General features: G+C 39.6%; 1 protein-coding gene across 1 annotated transcript in view; it reads right to left on the bottom strand.

Annotated features, from left to right (window-relative positions):
* The window catches only part of COL4A3 (collagen type IV alpha 3 chain), a 139,417-nt gene that overhangs the window by 19,895 nt on the left and 100,416 nt on the right, over positions 1 to 19,106 (bottom strand). The window contains 13 exon segments of the mRNA XM_058533425.1: positions 300 to 426; positions 2,994 to 3,133; positions 3,471 to 3,560; positions 4,313 to 4,411; positions 9,029 to 9,163; positions 9,527 to 9,616; positions 10,877 to 11,044; positions 12,062 to 12,175; positions 12,535 to 12,685; positions 13,239 to 13,336; positions 15,508 to 15,612; positions 16,250 to 16,342; positions 18,517 to 18,685. Of these exon segments, the coding sequence (XP_058389408.1) occupies positions 300 to 426; positions 2,994 to 3,133; positions 3,471 to 3,560; positions 4,313 to 4,411; positions 9,029 to 9,163; positions 9,527 to 9,616; positions 10,877 to 11,044; positions 12,062 to 12,175; positions 12,535 to 12,685; positions 13,239 to 13,336; positions 15,508 to 15,612; positions 16,250 to 16,342; positions 18,517 to 18,685 (1,579 nt within the window).

The following is a 19,106-nucleotide window of genomic DNA, read 5'->3' as shown; positions in this document are numbered from 1 at the left end:
AAAAAATTCTGAACAACAGTGTTGTGAGTTGAATTGTGTTGCCCCCAAATTCACATGTTGAAGTCCTAACCCCAGTACCTCAGAATATCACTGTATTTGGAGATAGGGTCTTTAAAGAAGCAAGTAACTTAAAATGAGGTCACTAGGGTGGGCTCTAATCCAATATGACTGGCATCTTTATAAGAAGAGGAAATTTGGACACACACATGTACAGAGGGTAGACACAGTGAGAAGGCAGCCATCTACAAGCCAAGGAGTGAGGCCTCAGAAGAAATCAGCTGGGTAAAGCGAACGCTCACCTGGCTGGCCAGGAATTCCGGGAAGTCCAGGGACTCCGTCAGGTCCAGCAGGCCCCAAATGTCCAGGTGTGCCAGGTAGCCCTCTTTCTCCTTTCTTTCCCACGTCACCTGGCAATCCTAGATCTCCCTTAAATTCAGTCAAACACCTTTAAAATTCTCATATAAGCGGGATATGTGATCAGAATTAAGTATAAAACATGTTTGTTTGCATTTATCTATTTACTTACTTACTTAGCAATTCCTAGTAGGTGTCTGCTATGTACCAGCACTGTGATAGGTGCTGGGAACAGGATGGCCACATGATTTGTAGGGCCCAGTGCAAAATGAAAATGCAGCTCCCTTTTTAAAAAATTTTAAAGCGATCCAAGACAGCAACAGCAGAGCATGAAACCAAGCATGAAGTCATTCTTAGCAGTGGACCTCTGTGTCCCCACACTGGCTGCATGCCCGTGAAGCCGGCTCTCACCAGGAATATAATGGTAACCATGTACAGATATGTGATATACACAGTCCCTCCCTTCCTGGAACTTTAGAGACCAGTGGGGAGATAGATATTAAATAATCACACAAATGTGTAATTCCAAATTGTGACAATTAACTCAGGAGTAAGAAAGAAATAGACCAAATGCATATGTGTCCTACAAATACTATGCATACAGATAAATGTATGTCAACCACATATAAAATAAAATTTTCAATGATTTAATATTCATTAAATCTGTACTTCGGTTTTATGATAAGCCAGCACATAAGGATTTGATAGTGACTTACAAAATCTCTATAGTAGCTCATTAAAATATACTACTGTTACTATGATTTGCCAGCATGATAAAACTAGCTCATTTTGTGTTCAATGCACAGTTCTAAAAATTTCTTCTGTGGTTACCTGTGAAAACCCTAAATCTAAATGAAACTATTAATTAACTGAATGTGAATTAAGTCAAATATGATTCCTCATTGAAAAAATATCTCAGTGGAACAAGTCTCTCCCTGATTTTCCAAGGACCTAATCTAAAAACAAAGGGCAGAGGATATTTGTTTGTGTTGCAAGTAATAAAGGGTTACTTTCTTGGGTCTGTGTGGCTTCTAATAATTTTCTTTTTGTTGTAACAAAAATCATGGACTACATGATGGGTGGAAATCTTTAGGAAAGGTGGTGTTTTATTGGCTCAAAAGAGAGTCAGGGAGGGGCCGGCCCCATGGCCACGTGATTCAAGTTCTGCACACTCTGCTTTGGCAGCCTGAGTTTGCCCGTTCGGATCGCGGGTGTGGACATATGCACCACTCATCAGCCATGCTGTGGAGGCCTCCCACATACGAAATAGAGGAAGATTGGCACAGATGTGAGCTCAAGACAAATCTTCCTCAAGCAAAAAAAAAAAAAAAAGAGGAAGATTGGCAATGGATGTTAGCTCAGGGCGAAATTTCCTCACCAAAAAAAAAAAAAAAAACCCAAAAAGAGTCAGGGAGAAAGTCCCCTGAGTAACAGTTTTTATATTTTTTGGAGTCATATACTTTGAAAGTCTGATGAAAAATACCGACTTTCTCCTACAAAAATTTGCATTCAAACATTTTGCATTCAGTTTCAGGGTATTAGTAGGCTTCTTTGGATCCAATAGACTCCCCAAAGGGACCATGGAATCCCATGTTAAAACCTCTCATTTATGGGAATTTCTATTAATTATTCTCTAGTGATCTAGCTCTGGCTCTTAGTGTAACTGCTATGCACAGAAAGGTTGGAAGAAAATAAACCTAAACAAACAACTGAGCCCCAAGGAGACATTTGGTTGTTGGTTGGTCCAACACACTAGTGAGGGCTTTCACACCCAACCTCCAGTTGACAGAGCACAAGCACTGAGAACATTGCAACAAGATGAAAAATCGTAATGGACTGAAAATACTTAAAGTTCTAAAACAGTTAAGAAAGATAAATGTATGTATCTGAGGATTTTGTTTGCTTTTTAATGATGCTCTAAAGTTATTTCATTTTACCTCTTTTATTATGTTTTAGTAAGACTAGTGGTTTTAATTACAAGGTTTGGAAATTTATTTATTTATTTTTAATTTTTTTTTTTTTGTGAGGAAGATTGTCCCTGAGCTAACACCTGTTGCCAATCTTTCTCTTGTTGGTTGAGAAAGATAGTCCTTGAGCTAATATCTGTGCCCATCTTCCTCTACTTTTTTGTATGTGGGATGCTGCCACAGCATGGCTTTACGAGTGGTATGTAGGTCCACCCCCAGGATCCAAACCCATGAATCCCAGGCCACCAAAGCAGAGCACACCAACTTAACCACTATGCCACCAGGCTGGCCCAGAAATTTAATTTTATGAGTCTGTGTGAGGTGAGTCCATAGCAGAGACTGGCCACTTTGTATCACAAGAAAAATAAACCGTGCCCTGTCAGATTGTGTAGGCCTGTGATCACTGCCTCCTTCTGGGAGCACTTAAATTGCAGCGACAGTTATGAGAAATTCCTTGGGGGTTGAAACTGGGGGGAATAAACTCAGAAGTTGACAGCTGTGTGATAGGCATCTTCAGTGGTGGAGATAGCATTAAAAGAAACCCAAATAACTGCCTGAAAGTACAGTAATATTGTCAATTTTCTGTGCCCACATTGAATCTGGATATTTGCTGATATTTACAGGGACTCACTCCACCACCAAAATGTAAATACTTCAGTGGCCTATATATACCTTTGGTCCTGGTGGTCCTGGCTTTGTACCTTCTGAATAACCTGGCTCTCCCTTGTCTCCTGGGAGACCATGAATACCTGGGAGGCCTGGTCTTCCAGGTAGACCTGGGAGTCCCAAAGTTCCCCTCATTCCTTTAGAACCTGAAATTAGGAAAGAAATCAGGTAAAATAGGTGAACATGGGGGATCTTGAAGTGTTCTACTTCTGACCTTTGCACAAACCACCTTTCTCCTAAGAAGTTGGTTTCTCAGAATCCCCGACACATCAGGTAGTCATAATGGATGATTTTTACACAAAGTAAATATTTATGTTCTCACTTGTGTTCTAGTTGTGCACAGTACATTTGTCTAAAAGTAAATCTAGTTGTTTTACACTAACTTCCTACCAAGTGGAAAACCAAAACAACAAACAACACAGAAAATCTAGAATTGGGACCCAGGGTGAGCTTCTGGGCTCATAACAGGACTTTATGCATTACCTGGTACCCCCATGTTCCCTATGCTTCCTGGCGCGCCATGTGGTCCTGGTTCTCCAGGATTCCCAGTGCTGCCCGGATCTCCTCTGGGACCTTGAGAACAAATAAATGGTCATATGCCCTTCCTAGTTGCTGACATGAAAGGTGCTCAATAAATATTTGTTGATTGCACAAATGAATGAATCCAGAGCAGCCAGACCAGCTGGTTTGGGTATTTGTTTATCTGCCTTTCTCATCAAATAAAGAGGGGACTGGGGACTCAGAAAATGTAAAATTAGAGAATGTTAGATTCTCGTCAGCAGGACTAGATTTCAAACATCAAAATCATCCTTGGACTAATGCTCGCAGGAAAGAGAGGGCTCCTGTGACCATATAGTAATAGATTACCAAATGCAACACTGAAATTTTATTGCCATGTAATATATTTTGTCACTGATGGGTTATAGTGAATAGGGGGCTACTTTAATTGTTTAAAAAATTACTTTGCAAACTCAATAACTTGTCCTAAAAAGAAAGAGGCAAATCTGAAAACCTCTAAAGCATTATCTTGTTTTCTTCTATGATATGTGATATTGTATAAATTATAGTTTATAATACATATTGAATAAAATATAAAATAAAATTTTGAGTCCAAAAATAGAACTTCGTATAGGTTAATATTTTTTAGTTAATACAGGCTGACTATAAACACCTTCATTTTGGTTTGCTTCCAGAAGCAAATTTCTGCTGGAACACTGTTGGGGAAGAATTCATATTCAACCCAATATGTGGAGAAACACATCTATGTTATGTTTTCATCTAGGAAGACTGAGAACATGATGTTTCTATTAGAGAGTCAGCTCTACCTGGTGGTCCTGGTGGTCCAGGCGGCCCTTCGAGTCCTTTGAAACCTGGTAACCCTGGAATGCCTCTGTTTCCTTTCTCCCCAGGCTCTCCTGCAAATCCTAAAGTTAAAAACCACGTATCAAAAAGGCAAGTTAGAATTTTATTGGACTTACCCACATCCTGATTAAAATTTATGAGATATTATTGTAATACAGCATAGCGTGTTTGTTACGAGCCTGGGTACTTGTGGGCTCATATCTTTTTAAAAAGAGAATTAAATGAGATAATATGTGTAAAGCATAACACAGTGCTTGGCATGAGTTAGTTACAAAGGAAACTAGCAATTATAATATGTATAGTATAAGCCAACGTTTCAAGAACTAGTGGCCTAAATATAGCTCTTGTTTTTTTTTTAATTAATGACAGAGGACGTCTACTATACTATTCTTGTCCAGCCTATCCCATTCTCAATCCATTTATTACAATATCATTTATTAAGTAACTGGTATATGACAGACAATCTTTTCTTTCTTTTCTTTTTTTTTTTTGTGAGGAAGATCGGCCCTGAGCTAACATCTGCCAATCCTCCTCTTTTTGCTGAGGAATACTGGCCCTGGGCTAACATCCGTGCCCATCTTCCTCCACTTTATATGGGACGCTGCCACAGCATGGCTTGACAAGCAGTGCGGTGCATCGGTGGGTGCCCGGGGTTCCAAACCGGTGAACCCCGGGCCGCCGCAGCGGAGGGCGTGCGCTTAACCGCTTGCGCCACTCAGCCGGCCCCCCAGACGTTCTTTTCTTTTGTTTGTCTTATTTAATGTTCAGGCAGTCTCAGTCTACTTCTTTAGCCTTTCCAGATTGGGGAAACTGAGACTTTAAGAAGTCAATGGACTAATCTAGAGTCATGCTGTCAATCAGTGGTAACACTGGGATTTGAACCCAGTTCTGCAGGCTGGAACAGTCATAAACTTCCCACAACACCATCCTACTTTCCCTAAAGCGTGGCTTGGATCACGTTATTCTCCTGCTCAAAAATATTCATTGAATCTCTACTACCTACAGAATAAGTTACAAACTCCTTCTTCTGGCACTGGACACATTCTACAATCTGTCTATGGTCTGGCTTTGTGTCTCTTCTCAAGCAGATCTACTTCCCTTGGCTGTTTCCCTGCTTACATACTTATTCATTCATTCACATATGGATTGAATACCTAATTAATAGACAGGTCTTGTGCTGAGTACTGGAGACATGAATAAATCATGTTCCCTTTAGTGTTTAATTGGGGAGACAGCCAAGTAAACTATTACCGCCCAGTGTGATAAGTTCTGTGAGAGAGTTGGGCACAATATGCTACAGGGAAGAATTTCCGGAAGAGGGGATATTATTTTTTTAGCTCAGTCTTGAAGACCAAGTGGGAGCTAGTTGGATAGAGAAAGCATGAATGGGACAGGATTCCCAGGGAAGAAAATAGCACATGCAAAGGAGTGGTGCGTAGCAGGGGATTAGGTTATTTTCTTCTATAATCTTTGTTTTTTCCATTTATGTCATTTAACATAATCTAAAAATATATGTTGTTTAGTGCATCCATTTGCTTTGGTATTTTAGGGGTTGGCAAACTACAGCCTGCAGGCCAAATCTGGTTTGGCGTTGTATGGCTGGAGAGCTAAGGATGGTTTTTACATTTTCTTTTTTTTTTGTTTTTTAATGTAGACTTTTTTTTTTAACGATTTTTTAAAAAATTTTTATTTATTTATTTTTTTCCCCCAAAGCCCCAGTAGATAGTTGTATGTCATAGTTGCACAGCCTCCTAGCTGCTGTATGTGGGACGCGGCCTCAGCATGGCCAGAGAAGCGGTGCGTCGGGGCGCACCCGGGATCCGAACCCGGGCCGCCAGCAGCGGAGTGCACGCACTTAACTGCTAAGCCACGGGGCCGGCCCGGGTTTTACATTTTCAAAGGGATGTGAACAAACAGACAAACACCAAAGAAGAATATGCACCAGGGACCACATGTGGTCCACAAAGCCTAAGATATTTACTAGCGGGCCCTATATATAAAATGTTAACATACATCAATGTCTCTTTCCCCCACTGAACTGTATGTTTCCTCATGACCGAGATACCTACCTCTGCTTTGTTCACCTCTGTATCTTCAGGACATAGTAAAATGCCTAGTCAATAGGTACTAAAAAATAATTGTTGGGTAAATAAATGGCATGTGGCTGGAGGGGCGAGCAAAGGGCAAATGATAACTTTGTATGCCAATCTAAGACGTTTGAATTCTTGAAGCAAGGGGATCCTTTGTAAAATTTTAAGCCAACAATACTATTTGCTCATCTGAATCCTACCTCACAATTTAAATCCTGTTTCATGGAGGCTTCTCTGACTACCCTGGTTGCTGTGTTTTTTTGCTTCCCTCATCTCCCTCCGGGCTCGCTGTCGGTGGTACCCGGCTGCACAGTGAGGAGGCTGAGTATGGGCCTTGGAACCAACCACATCAGTGTGAGGCCCATCTCTGCCACTTCCTATCAGAGTGACCTTGGGTAATCTGACCTCTCCATTCCCCATCTGTAAAATGGGATGATAGCAATAACTGACTCCTAGGCTTGTTGTAAGGATTAAATGAGCCGATATTTATAAAATTTAGAGCAGTACCTGCACATGGCAAGCGCTGCATAGGTCTTTTTGTGTTAAAATAACATAGCGGTCCTTTTGTATTATTCATTATCTTTTCGTATATATGCTTAAATCTCTCATGCAGACTCCTTGAGGAGAGGACGATGACTGCTTATTTGTTCTCTCAATGTCTCTCCCACATTCACACTGGATGTCTTTAAGTTAGAAATTCAGATAACAAAATGGCTCCTATTGAAATTAGAGAGGCCTAGATAGTATGGTCTTTTTGTTGTTTCTGTTCAGTCTCTGCTCCTTGGTTATGCATTTGAAAGGCCAAAAGAAAACGTGCAGGACAGCTTCCATGCACGTTGCACTGTGTTAGAAGCATAGAAATAGCGGTGTCCCTCTGTACTTTACAAAAGGAATTCTTTAATGGTCAGTTAGTACCCATTGTGCATTCATGATGTTAGAGCCAAATTTCAGTTTATGTAGGCACAGATATGCTAGTCATCTTTTTTTCAAAATATTTCCAACATTGCCTAACCATCTAGAATAGTCCAGTCTAACAGATAGTTTGTGAAGACTGGACATTTCTGCCAGTACTTTTTTTTTCACATCTTGGCTTAAACCAGTTCTAGCAGAGTTTTATAAAATTCATTTTACTTTCTATTTAATTGCTAAAAATGTAATACAATCTTCTGATTGCATCCAGTACTAAACTATCTCTTTGACACCAGATTGAATGGGGGACTACCCCAAAGGCCTTTGCTTGCTAATTTTCCTTTATGGAAAAAAAAACTTTCTATAAATTGATTTTTTCCCAATGATTATCCATTTTTTAAGTTGGCAAATAGTTGGATTCAATCACTATCCAGAATCCTGGTCAGATGTCACTTCTGTGAAATCCTTTCTGATTCTGGGAGAGACAGCTATTCTGTCTTTCTAGCGTGGTCTACAGAACGCTGTGCAGAATTTTTCAAGGAAATCTGTACTTGGACTATAAATCCTTGTGTGCCAAGCGTATAAATATTTGTTGAATATAATCTCACTTCTCAAAATTGGTTACAAATTACTCAAAACTTGATATGGTTTTGCAACTTCAAACATATTTTTCCTTTCTTTTTCCTTGCTATGAAAGTTTGATTCGCAAACATTTCGTTTTACCCAGCAATTCCTGTTTTTCTAAAATTGCTTGGGATTAAACTTGATCAAGAAGACTGCAAGTCAGCCTCTCTTAAAATTCGATTTTATGTTGGTCGTATTGATCATATAACAAAAACTGTTGTAGAAAGTGCTCAAATAACTTGAAATAATTTGAACGGGTTTGAATTTTAGCTTAAAAGCTACAGCTAACAATTAACAGCATTTCTGAGGCATTAATTTTTAATTAAAAATACTTCCTTTTTAGTAATTATTCTCCAAAGGATTTTGACCATGAGAAACGGTGTTTAGATGCAATCAAAAAAATTCATCCTGGAAGAATAAAGTAGCAATAGGGTGGAGGTTTCTATTTCAGCCAGGAAAGTGTTTTATGTGGCATTTTTAAGGGTTTAATTTTCACCATACTTGGCAAAAAGGGGAATTCGAGGCTTATCATTTAAAAATTGACTAGTGACTGAGCCAGTCCTGATGGCTTAGTGATTAAAGTTCATCATGCTCTGCTTTGGCAGACCGGGTTTGGTTCCCAGGTGCGGAACCACACCGCTCATCTGACAGTAGACATGCTGTGGCAGCGGCTCACATAGAAGAACTAGAAGGACTTACAACTAGAATATACAACTATGTGCTGGGGCTTTGGGGAGAAAAACAAAGAAACAAAGAAACCAAAAAACAAAAAGAAAAAAACATTGACTAGTGACAATTTAAATACAGCAGACCAAAATGCAGAATTAACTTAGAAATAAAAAGTTATGCATTAAGGGGGCAGCAATATCATTGTGCAAGGCACACAAGACTCAGTTCTAGTCCAAGCTTGGCCACCAAATGCTTTGTGACCTTGGGCAGGAAATTAAACACTGGCCCTCCCTGTCCCCATCTGTCAACTAAAGGATCTGCCTGGATAATTTCTTAGTCTCAGAATCAGCTCTGATGTTCTGGTTCTAAATGTGAGGAAGTCTGTACCTTTGAGGCCTGGTTGTCCTTTGTCCCCCAGTAAATGGGATATTTGAGCAGGCCCTGAAGTTCCCTTGTCTCCTTCCTCCCCCTTGGCTCCTGGGGGTCCTCTCTCACCCTTTACTCCTGGAATGCCAAAGCTACCTAAAAGACAGGAGGAACAACATCAGCTCCTTAATTCTTTAAGTAGCTCCTAAGGCTTCACAAGTTAACAGTGCTTCCCATAAAACAAAACAAAACAAACAAACCAAAAAAGTTAACAGTGCAGAGAACGTGGTAAATTGCTGCCCGAAACGGGCAGCCACGGGAGGGTAGTGGCATAGGCTTGCAGGGAGAAAATCTGATTCCATTCAAATGCGGGAAAGGAATACCGAAATCTGCAAAATCAAACATATGCTTCTCGTGGAACTATTTTCCCTCAAATAATAAAATGTCACTTATTTTGCTGCTAAATCAACAAATACTGTTCGTGCCTCCTGATGGCTGGGAAGATATTCTATCACTTACCCCTCTGTCCTGGGGTGCCTGGGTTCCCAGGAGGCCCCGGAGATCCAATGTTTCCGGGAAACCCCATCATCCCAATGTCTCCTTTTTCACCTATGGAAACAAGTTAACACAAAGTGCGCATGTTGTGCAAAGTGAGAAAAGCAAAATAAAATAAATTAAATTATACTTAGAAAGAGAGATGGGGAGTTGAAGGAATGGTTTTGCTAAATAGGAAAATAACCATATTTGCGATGGGTCGGTAAATGGTCTTTTTTACATCATGTATGTGGAAGTCATTGATAGCAAATCACATTTGTGGATAAGACTAGAATATGTTGAAGTTTTGGAGCATTCCCTCCTCCCAACCCCTGATCAGTAGCTTTGTTATATTCTCTTATTTTATTTTCTTCATAGCACTCGTCTGTAGTTGAACTTAGTTCTTAAACGTATTTGTGATTGTCTCCTCCACTGTTGGAGGGGAGTCTTGTCCACTGATATGTCTCGGGGCCTGGAACAGCATTGGCACATGATAGTAGCTCAACGATATGAATGAAAGGATAATTTGCAGATTAAGTTGTTATTCTGGGCTCTTCTCTGGTGGAGAGATCAGTGAGGTCTTTATGGCATGAGGGGACTATTGGAATATTCTCCCCCAAACATACAAGCTATGAAAATAATGATGAAATAAAAAGAATTATAAGGGAATACTATGAACAACTATATGCCAGAAAGTTAGATAACTTAGACAAAATGGAAAAATTCCTAGGGAGGCAGAGATTACCAAAACTGACTCAAGAGGAAATAGAAAATCTGAACAGACCAATAACCAGTGAAAAGATTGTATTAGGAATTTAAAAACTTCCCACAAAGAAAAGCCCAGACCCGGCTGACTTCACTGGTGAATTCTACCAAATGTTTAAAGAACATCAATTCTCCACAAACTCTTCCAGAAAACACAAGAAGAGGAAACACTTCCCATCTTGTTCTGTAAGGCCGGCATTACCCTGATACCAAAACCGGACGAAGACATCACAAGAAAAGAAAACTGCAGATCGGTAAGTATCCCTTGTGAATACGGATGCAAAAATTCTCAACAAAATACTAGCAAATATATTTTAGGAGTAATATATAAAAAAGATGACACAGCAAAAATAGTCATATCCTGGGTAATTGTGAATTGTGATCATTCTACCACTCGCATGTCCCAGCCTCGTGGCTCCTTACAGATAATTCAGAAGAAAAAACTTATACTAACAGAAAGAGAGGCATAGATTCCAAAGCCTATGCCTATCTGTAGTTTAAACAGCCACTTTAAAAGGAAAAGGTGGAAGAAGACAGAAGAAAAAAAAATAAAAGCACAAAAAGGGATACCTGGTGGCCCTAAAAATCCTGGATTTCCTGGATATCCTTTTTGACCAGCTGGGCCCATCTCACCTCGATGACCTGGCATTCCTGGTGGTCCAGGTTCTCCAGGAAATCCTGACCTATCCAAGCCCGGAATACCTGGGTCTCCCCTTGGCCCTGTTTCGCCTCTTCTGCCTATATATGAATAAATGAATGAATGAACACACAAGTGCGTTCCCCACCAACTCCAGAAATATTTTATGGCTGTAAATATTTAGCTCTGTGATTTTGGGCAAACCACACACTTATCTGATTGATTGATTTAGGTCCCCTTCTGTAAAATTTCTAAGATCCCTTCTGGCTTTAACATTCTCTGTTTCAATGATTCATGCAGTAATAAAAGTGTAGAATTTAGATTTATTTTCTAGTCCTGCAGGCACATCCTGGGACTGCACTTTATGACTGTGGCTCAGTCTTTCACCTGCAGAATACACATAGAGCCACTCACGTGGAGGCGAGCCACCAGATGCTTCTGGAAACAATAATAGCACCACTACAACAATTAACGTCTTGGCCAAAAATTTGTTTCTGAACATGTAAACAGTATGATAGCCCACAGGCATTAGCTGAGTTCTAAAGGACTCTTCCCAGAAATAGTTCACAGATCTAGTTGAGAGGAGCCAAAAAGATAGAGTAAGTTTGCCATGATCTGAACCATCTAGCCTGCGTAATTTAAATTTATTTTTATACCTTTTCTTTTATGTTGCTTGCAAAGCAATCAACTACGTATTTTAGTTTATAACTTGTTAAACACATATCTTTGCATACATTCACTCTATTTTAATAATCAGGATAAATTTACCACTTTAATATCTTAATGGAACTATTAAATGTAAAACTTTTTCTGCGAGTTTATATATATAAACATATGGAAGTATACATCAAAATATACCTTCAGTGTTCCTATTTTCTTGCATAAAAGACACAAACCAATTTTACTACTATATTAACTTCAGTTCTTTTCCTCTATAGGTAGTACTCACTGCAACAAGTCCATGACAATGAAGTTTACATTTCTGAAATAACATTTCCCATTGAACAGTGGTCAGGACTTGTTGCTGGACAGGTCCCATGTGAGGTAGCAAAGTCAGAGCAGGAGGCCCATGCTATCACCTGCCCACCTGGTGATTGGTTTGGAGGCCCTCCTCCTACCTTGTTGCCCTTTCAATCCATTTAAGCCTGGAAGTCCTTGGACTCCCCTGGGACCCTCTGTGCACCTTCCTGGGAGTCCTTTTTCTCCAGGTGGTCCGGGTTGCCCTGGATCCCCTGCAAAATAGAGTCCAAGAATATACTCAGATGCCAAAACCCAAGATCCTAGTATTGCTATCTCAGTCATTGTCCTGTAACTTTCCCCCCCTAAATCCGACATATATTTAACACCATTAATATGTCTTATATGGAGGACACTCATTAAAAAGGAGAGAAGGAAGGAAGGAAGAAGGAAAGAAGGAACAAAGGTAGGGCAGCAATGTTGAATGGAAAAATAATTAGGGCCCACAGATTCTATCTATTGAGCTAGAAGTTTGTTTGAGAAGAATTTTTCACCCTTGAGCACCTCCACACTCCATTTGCTGCATTTTAGCTGAGCTCACAGTGGAGAAAAGTAATCACACTGGCTATTGTACCTCGTGGTCCATCAAGCCCTCCAGTTCCTGGAAATCCAGGGAGACCTGGAAGTCCAGGGTGTCCAATTTCTCCATTTTCCCCAGAAATGCCTCTTTCTCCTGGAAAACCTGGTATTCCTGGTTCTCCAGGCATGGCTAGTCCTGGTTCTCCCTATAGCACAGAAATTATGTTAGTTTTACTACATAATGCTTCCAAATCCTTATTGGCTATTGACTGGTCTTTAGGGCTATTTACTTGAAAATAATATTTCCATCACAGAGGTTCTAAGTCCCTTTTACACAGTCACCACCATTCCATCAACTTTCCGTTTTCAACTCTAGTTGCTGACTTTTCTATAAAATTATGCTTAACAATTTCTTCAGAGCCTCCACTTTTTTAGAAGACTGTGGAATTTTCTGTAAATAGTCTAGGTGTTGCTACTTTTAATAGTTTTTTCATAGCTATCTACATTTCTTTCTAGCGTTCTCCCGTTTTAAATACTCTTAATGTTTCTGAAGATTAAGAAGAATAGATTCTTCTTCTATTTTCCTTTCTAAAGGGAGGGATGGTTCAGAGAAACTTAAAAAAATAATGTATCATCATCTGCAAATATATCGATAATTTCTGCACACAGAATGTCCCGCCTGGCAGGAGCATCTTAAGTGGGCGAGTGTAATTGTTCCTCCTCTCCCCCATATCAGATTGAATTTTAATTCTTGAAGACCTTGGCTCCTGGGAGGCCTGGTTCTCCAGGTAACCCTGCCTTTCCCATTTCTCCAGGATAACCCGGTGATCCTTTTGATCCTGGAAAACCTTGGTCTCCTACAGAGAAAAAAATAATAAAGGTTGTAGGATTAGTCTTATTAAAAGATGCTAAGCAGTTTTTCTCTTATTGTATCTAATGTTTTTATGAGGCAAGCAGCTAGAGATGTTTTTATGAAAGTTTGAATGATGAGAAAGCCAACTGCTAAATTACCAATTAAAAAAAATTTCACTTCCCAATCAGATTACGTTGGTTCCCAATTTTTAAAATGACCTTCTCCATTTTTGTTGTTTACCACTGCTACAATTTTAATTTAACAATTCTTTAAATACTGATACTGGTTGACCATTTGGCTGACTTTTTCTTTGAAGTATACTTTGCATACAGTGTACAGCCAACTGAATTTTTACATGTGTATATATATGCATGCAAGCATGACCCAGATCAAGATATAAAGCATTTCCAGCACCCAGATAGCCTTTCTCAACACGAGTTGCTCAGGAGAATTCCTCCCTAATGCCCTATAGTATCCATTGAATGTAATGAAGTAACTTCTCTCTTATGTATTTATAACAGGAGGATTGAGACAGAAGTCACACACATCATTTTCTCTGTTCTGTGCTTCGGAAAAGGAAACCTCCATGAAGTAAGGCTGCATTCAGAGAGTTCTTTCATGCTCCTATTGATCAATTTTTAATTCACTTTTAGTTCGTGGGATTCACTAGGTTCAACTGGGAAATTTTGAATCTGTACTTTCAAGGAGCTCTTAGGCTAGTTCTGGTTCTCAGAGTTTACAGTCTCCTTCCAAAGTGTGACTGCATAGGAGTTACACACTAAGATACAATTTATTAATGCAGAGTCCAAGAAGGACTAGGCAAAAATATGGGACAGGCTGCATTACTTCAGATAGCATTAGGAAGAAATCCAAGAAATTGGCATCAAAGCCATTCTTGGAAATGAGAAATGTGACGATGTTTTCCATTTCAAATACTCATAAGTTAAAACCAATATTCCCATATTTGGGCAGAACTGATGTCTGATAAACATTGATGACATATTAATCCAAGAGATGAAGCACCAAAAAGAAGGATTATATTTTGACAAACATTTTAAATAAAATTGAAACAAACATGAAATTATCATAAAATCTGATGACAACACAGAGACTGAGATGACTCATATGTCATCCTGGACAGGACACTTTGTTGTGTTTTTCAGTGGGGAGACTTGGGTTATTAATAAGTTCTCAGCATTTGGATTTCTTTGCAGTGTTTTCCCTTTGATGGGAAAGAACACTTTTCCCTAAAGGAAAATAACTTCTGTAATTTATTTTGGAGCATAGAGGGAAATCAGCTATTTGTGATTTAATAGTTCCTTTTTTATTATAAAAGAAATGTATAAAGTGAAGAAATGTATAAATGTAAAAAGTGCAGACATCTTAAGAAACAAAAAATTCCTCATAATCCCACAATCAAGAAGAATGACTGAGGCCGGCCCCGTGGCATAGTGGTTACGTTCGCGCGCTCCACTTTGGCGGCCTGGGGTTCGCCGGTTTGGATCCTAGGCGTGGACCTGCTCACCACTCCTCAAGCTACGCTGAGGCGGCATCCCACATAGAGCAACTAGAAGGATGTACAACTGTGACATACAACTATCTACTGGGGCTTTGGGGAGGGAAAAAAAGAAAAGGGGAAAAAGGAGGAAGATTGGCAACAGATGTTAGTTCAGGGCCAATCTTCCTCAAAAAAAAAAAAGAAGAAGAATCACTATTACCATTTTGATGAATTTCCTCCCCATTTTTTTTCTATTCATTAGAAAAATATGACCGAGATGAGATTGCATAAATCAATGTGAATGCTGCCTAACATTATTGTCATTTTTTTTCCCATTTAAGACTCTTGGGACACATCATTTTAAAGGATATTATGGCTATCTCCTATGTTATTCATTACATGTATTTGTATTTTCTTTTTTTTTTAATTAATTAATTTATTTTTCCCCCAAAGACCCAGTAGATAGTTGTATGTCATAGCTGCACATCCTTCTAGTTGCTGTATGTGGGACGTGGCCTCAGCATGGCCAGAGAAGCGGTGCGTCTGTGCACACCCAGGATCCGAACCTGGGCCACCAGCAGCGGAGGGCGTGCACTTGACCGCTAAGCCACGGAGCCAGCCCCTGTATTTTCTAAATATCCACAATGAACCTTATTTTTAAAAATTTTAAAATTTACCCTTAGGTCCAGGAGGCCCAGGAAATCCAATTCCTGGAATTCCTGGTTCACCATCAGGCCCAGGAATACCCGGATCATCACATTTTCCTACGAATCCAGGGATACCTTAGAAACACACATACATCCACATTAGCAACTTTCCTTTATCTTGCCCTAGAACAAAACGTCTAAGTTTCTGTGTCCTCCCAGACCTTTTTGGAAGTTTAGAAATAATTTTAACATAACCCCAACTGTATACTCTTTCTCCTAACCAAAGCACTAATCATTAGGAGCTGCAAATAATTTTGAAAATATAATTTAATTCCTAAAAAGAAATATTCTAGATATCTTGAACTACATAAGTCTCTTTCCATGCATGAAAAATTAAATTTTAGATCATACTGGCAAAGAAATTAAGTTTTCAAACGAAGAAGCAGTGGGAACTATCCTGATTCACCACTGGCAAACATTGCTTGTTCCTCCACCAAAAATCCATGAAGGTAGTTCTGCTCTTGAATTCCTCTTAAGTAATTATATCAATTCTCCTTTGGAATCAGAAGCAGCAACGGGAATAATTTGAATAATCTCAAAGGACAACAGCAAGTCCCCTACCTGTTGGCTTGTTATCTGACAGGACTCTGGCCTGTACTCTCTTTTGGAGCCAGTGAATGTATTTTTTCCTTATAACAGGGACCGTATTTTTCCAGGAGGGTGAGGGTGCCCTCCAATGCCGTGCCCCAGACTGGGCAGATAGGATACTCACCAGGTGGGCCTCGGGGGCCAGCACGGCCTGGGGGCCCTGGAAATCCTGGGAGCCCGGGGACTGGTGTCAAAACATTGAATTCTCCCTTAGGACCTTAAGAAAATTTATGATCGTAAGATTGGTTTGCATGTTGAAGCTTTTCTTTGTTCAGAAGAAAAAAATATGATTACATGCTATTTACAAACATATCCCAAGTAATATAAAAAACAGGCTCTGCTTCCCCAGGCTTTAAAACTTGCTTAAAGGTGACCAGCCCATAGACTCCTTCCTATTCAATCAACAAATATTTATAAACATCTGGTATTGTCTAAGTCTTGTTTTAATTAAGAGCTCAATATGCTGGTCTATTGAAAAAGGGTCTATTCTAAAGAAAATTGATAATATGGAATTCAGCTTAAATGTTGGTGATTACTGGTAGGATGTTTATTTATTAGATGACTAGTTTTCACAGAAAGGCTGTACGGTATATTGAACAACACATGAAGTGTAGCCTGACAAGCTGAACTGGGCTAAAATCTCGGCCCTGCTATTTATAACGTGGGCACATTTCCTAACCTCTCTGGTAAGTTCCTCATGTGTCATCGGGGAAATCATGCCTACCCAGCCGGTAAAGATTTGAGATAATGTTCTGACCACAGTGGCCAAGGTTAAAAACATGTTAGTGATTAGCGTTGTCCATATATTCATATATTTATAGAAAAAATCGGTGTACAGTAGTATTATGGGAAAAATTTGATAATATATTTTACGACAATGGAGTCCTTCACTAAAAATTCACATTTAGAAAGAATAGAAGAGGGTTTAAAGATGGATTAGAAGAGGGGTCAGTAAACTTTTTCTGTAAAAGACCAGATAGTAAATCATTTAGGCTTTGTGGCCCAGATGGTCGCTGTCACGACTACTCAACTCTGCCATGACAGCTTGAGAGCAGTCAGAAACAATATGTAAATGAGTGAGTGTGGCTGTGTGCCAATAAAACTTTATTTATGGACACTGAAACTTGAATTTCATGTAATTTTCATGTTTTGGAAATATTAAGTTTTTTTCCCCAATCACTTAAAAATATAAAAACCATTCTTAGCTTGTGGGCCATACATAAATAGGTGGTGGGCTGGATTTGGACTGTGGGCCGCCATATTTGGCCAATCCCTGGATTAGAACAGCAGCCTCAGAAGTAAGGTGTAGGGCCGGCCCTGTAGCATAGAGGTTAAGTGCTCGCGCTCCGCTTTGGCGGCCCGGAGTTCGCAGGTTCGGATCCTGGGCGCGCACTGATGCACTGCTTGTCAAGCCATGCTGTGGTGGCATCCCATATAAAGTAGAGGAAGATGGGCACGGATGTTAGCCCAGGGCCAGTCTTCCTCAGCAAAAAAAAAAAAAAAAAAAGAGGAGGATTGGCATCGGATGTTATCTCAGGGCTGATTTTCCTCACAAAAAAAAAAGAACGTGAGAAAATAATACATATAAATAATCTTAAAATAAGCTTTGCATATATGTGTGGACAGAAATGCATGACTACAATTTGTAATATATATGAATACTATGGGGATGTACACTCAAAATTTTTTACTGGTGAAAGATGTTATAAAAAGATTTGGAGAACACTGGTTTATTGCGTCTCATCCTTTAAAGTGATTTTAGAAGTAAAAAATGACCATGGTGGCATTATTTGTTTAAAACCATCAGTAACATGCAATTCTCATCTTCTGCCGTGTTCTTCGCCACAAACATTGAGGATCAGATTTCTCCTGAATCCAGCAACCATGTTCAGTACGTGTGGATCGCAAAGTTACTGGGACTTTAAAACTATTATCAGACGACTTTTCTTCATTTGTCTTACATATTTTGAAGTTTTATTTATAAATCGTCTATTGGGTTATAGATCAAAAAGAATAAATTTGCAATAACATTAGTGGGCCCTTGAGTCCTGGAAGGGGCTTCTTAAGATCAATTTCATATGTTTTTCCCTCCTCTTTGTTTATCATAACTGACTTCCACTCATCCCTTAGGATCTGTTCATTCCATATATTTATATTAGTAATGGATATCAACTATCCTAGGAAATTTCAGCTGAATTGCTCAGTAATAGGGAAAAAACGGATTTTCTCTAACATACCCTACATGTTCTTTCCCAGTGTCTACGAGTTGACGTATTCTACTTATTAGAAGCAAGTTTCTATACATTCATTGGTCTTGAGGGAGCTTCACTAGCTCTAGGAAGCATCAACCCACTCCAAAGGAAAACAGGACTGGAAAGAAAACTAACCAACCGGCTTCTCCAGGTGGTCCAGGGGCTCCAGGAACTCCTTGGGTGCCCTTTGGACCAGGCTCTCCCTGTGGTCCGTAGTCTGATGGTCCAGCTGGTCCTACGGGTCCTGGGGACCCAGGGGTGCCAGGATCCCCTGGAGGACCCTGGTCCCCCTTCTCACCACTCAGGGCCTGTGACAATAGAATTATGTTTGAATAGTGCTTCATTCCAGTATCCCCTCACACAGGTTAATCCTACCGTGAATATGAATACAGTTAGGTCATCATTGAGAAGATCTTGAATTAAAAAGCAGTTGGCATTTGAAGGGAATTATTACTAAAATAAGAGCACTGTATGGTTTTTGCTGTTTTGTGCTTTTGGGAATTTAGCAAATTTCATTAGCTTGGAATACTTTTGAGTCCCACTTCACACGTCCTACAGTGAGATGCCACCCCTATGATAATAGCCCTTAAAACTTAGTTCAAATTGGCCAACAGATTAAATGACATTAGAGGCGACATTCATGTTAATGGCATATTTCTAAAATAAAACCAGTACAGCAAACTTTAATTTGATTGGTTTTCACTAGTATTTTCATTACAAAAGAGATAT

Source organism: Diceros bicornis, chromosome 37 (genome assembly GCF_020826845.1).
Source record: "Diceros bicornis minor isolate mBicDic1 chromosome 37, mDicBic1.mat.cur, whole genome shotgun sequence".
Taxonomy (NCBI): Eukaryota; Metazoa; Chordata; class Mammalia; order Perissodactyla; family Rhinocerotidae; genus Diceros; species Diceros bicornis.
The sequence above is the reverse complement of the archived record's forward strand: the minus strand, read 5'-3'. Positions and strand labels throughout refer to the sequence as shown.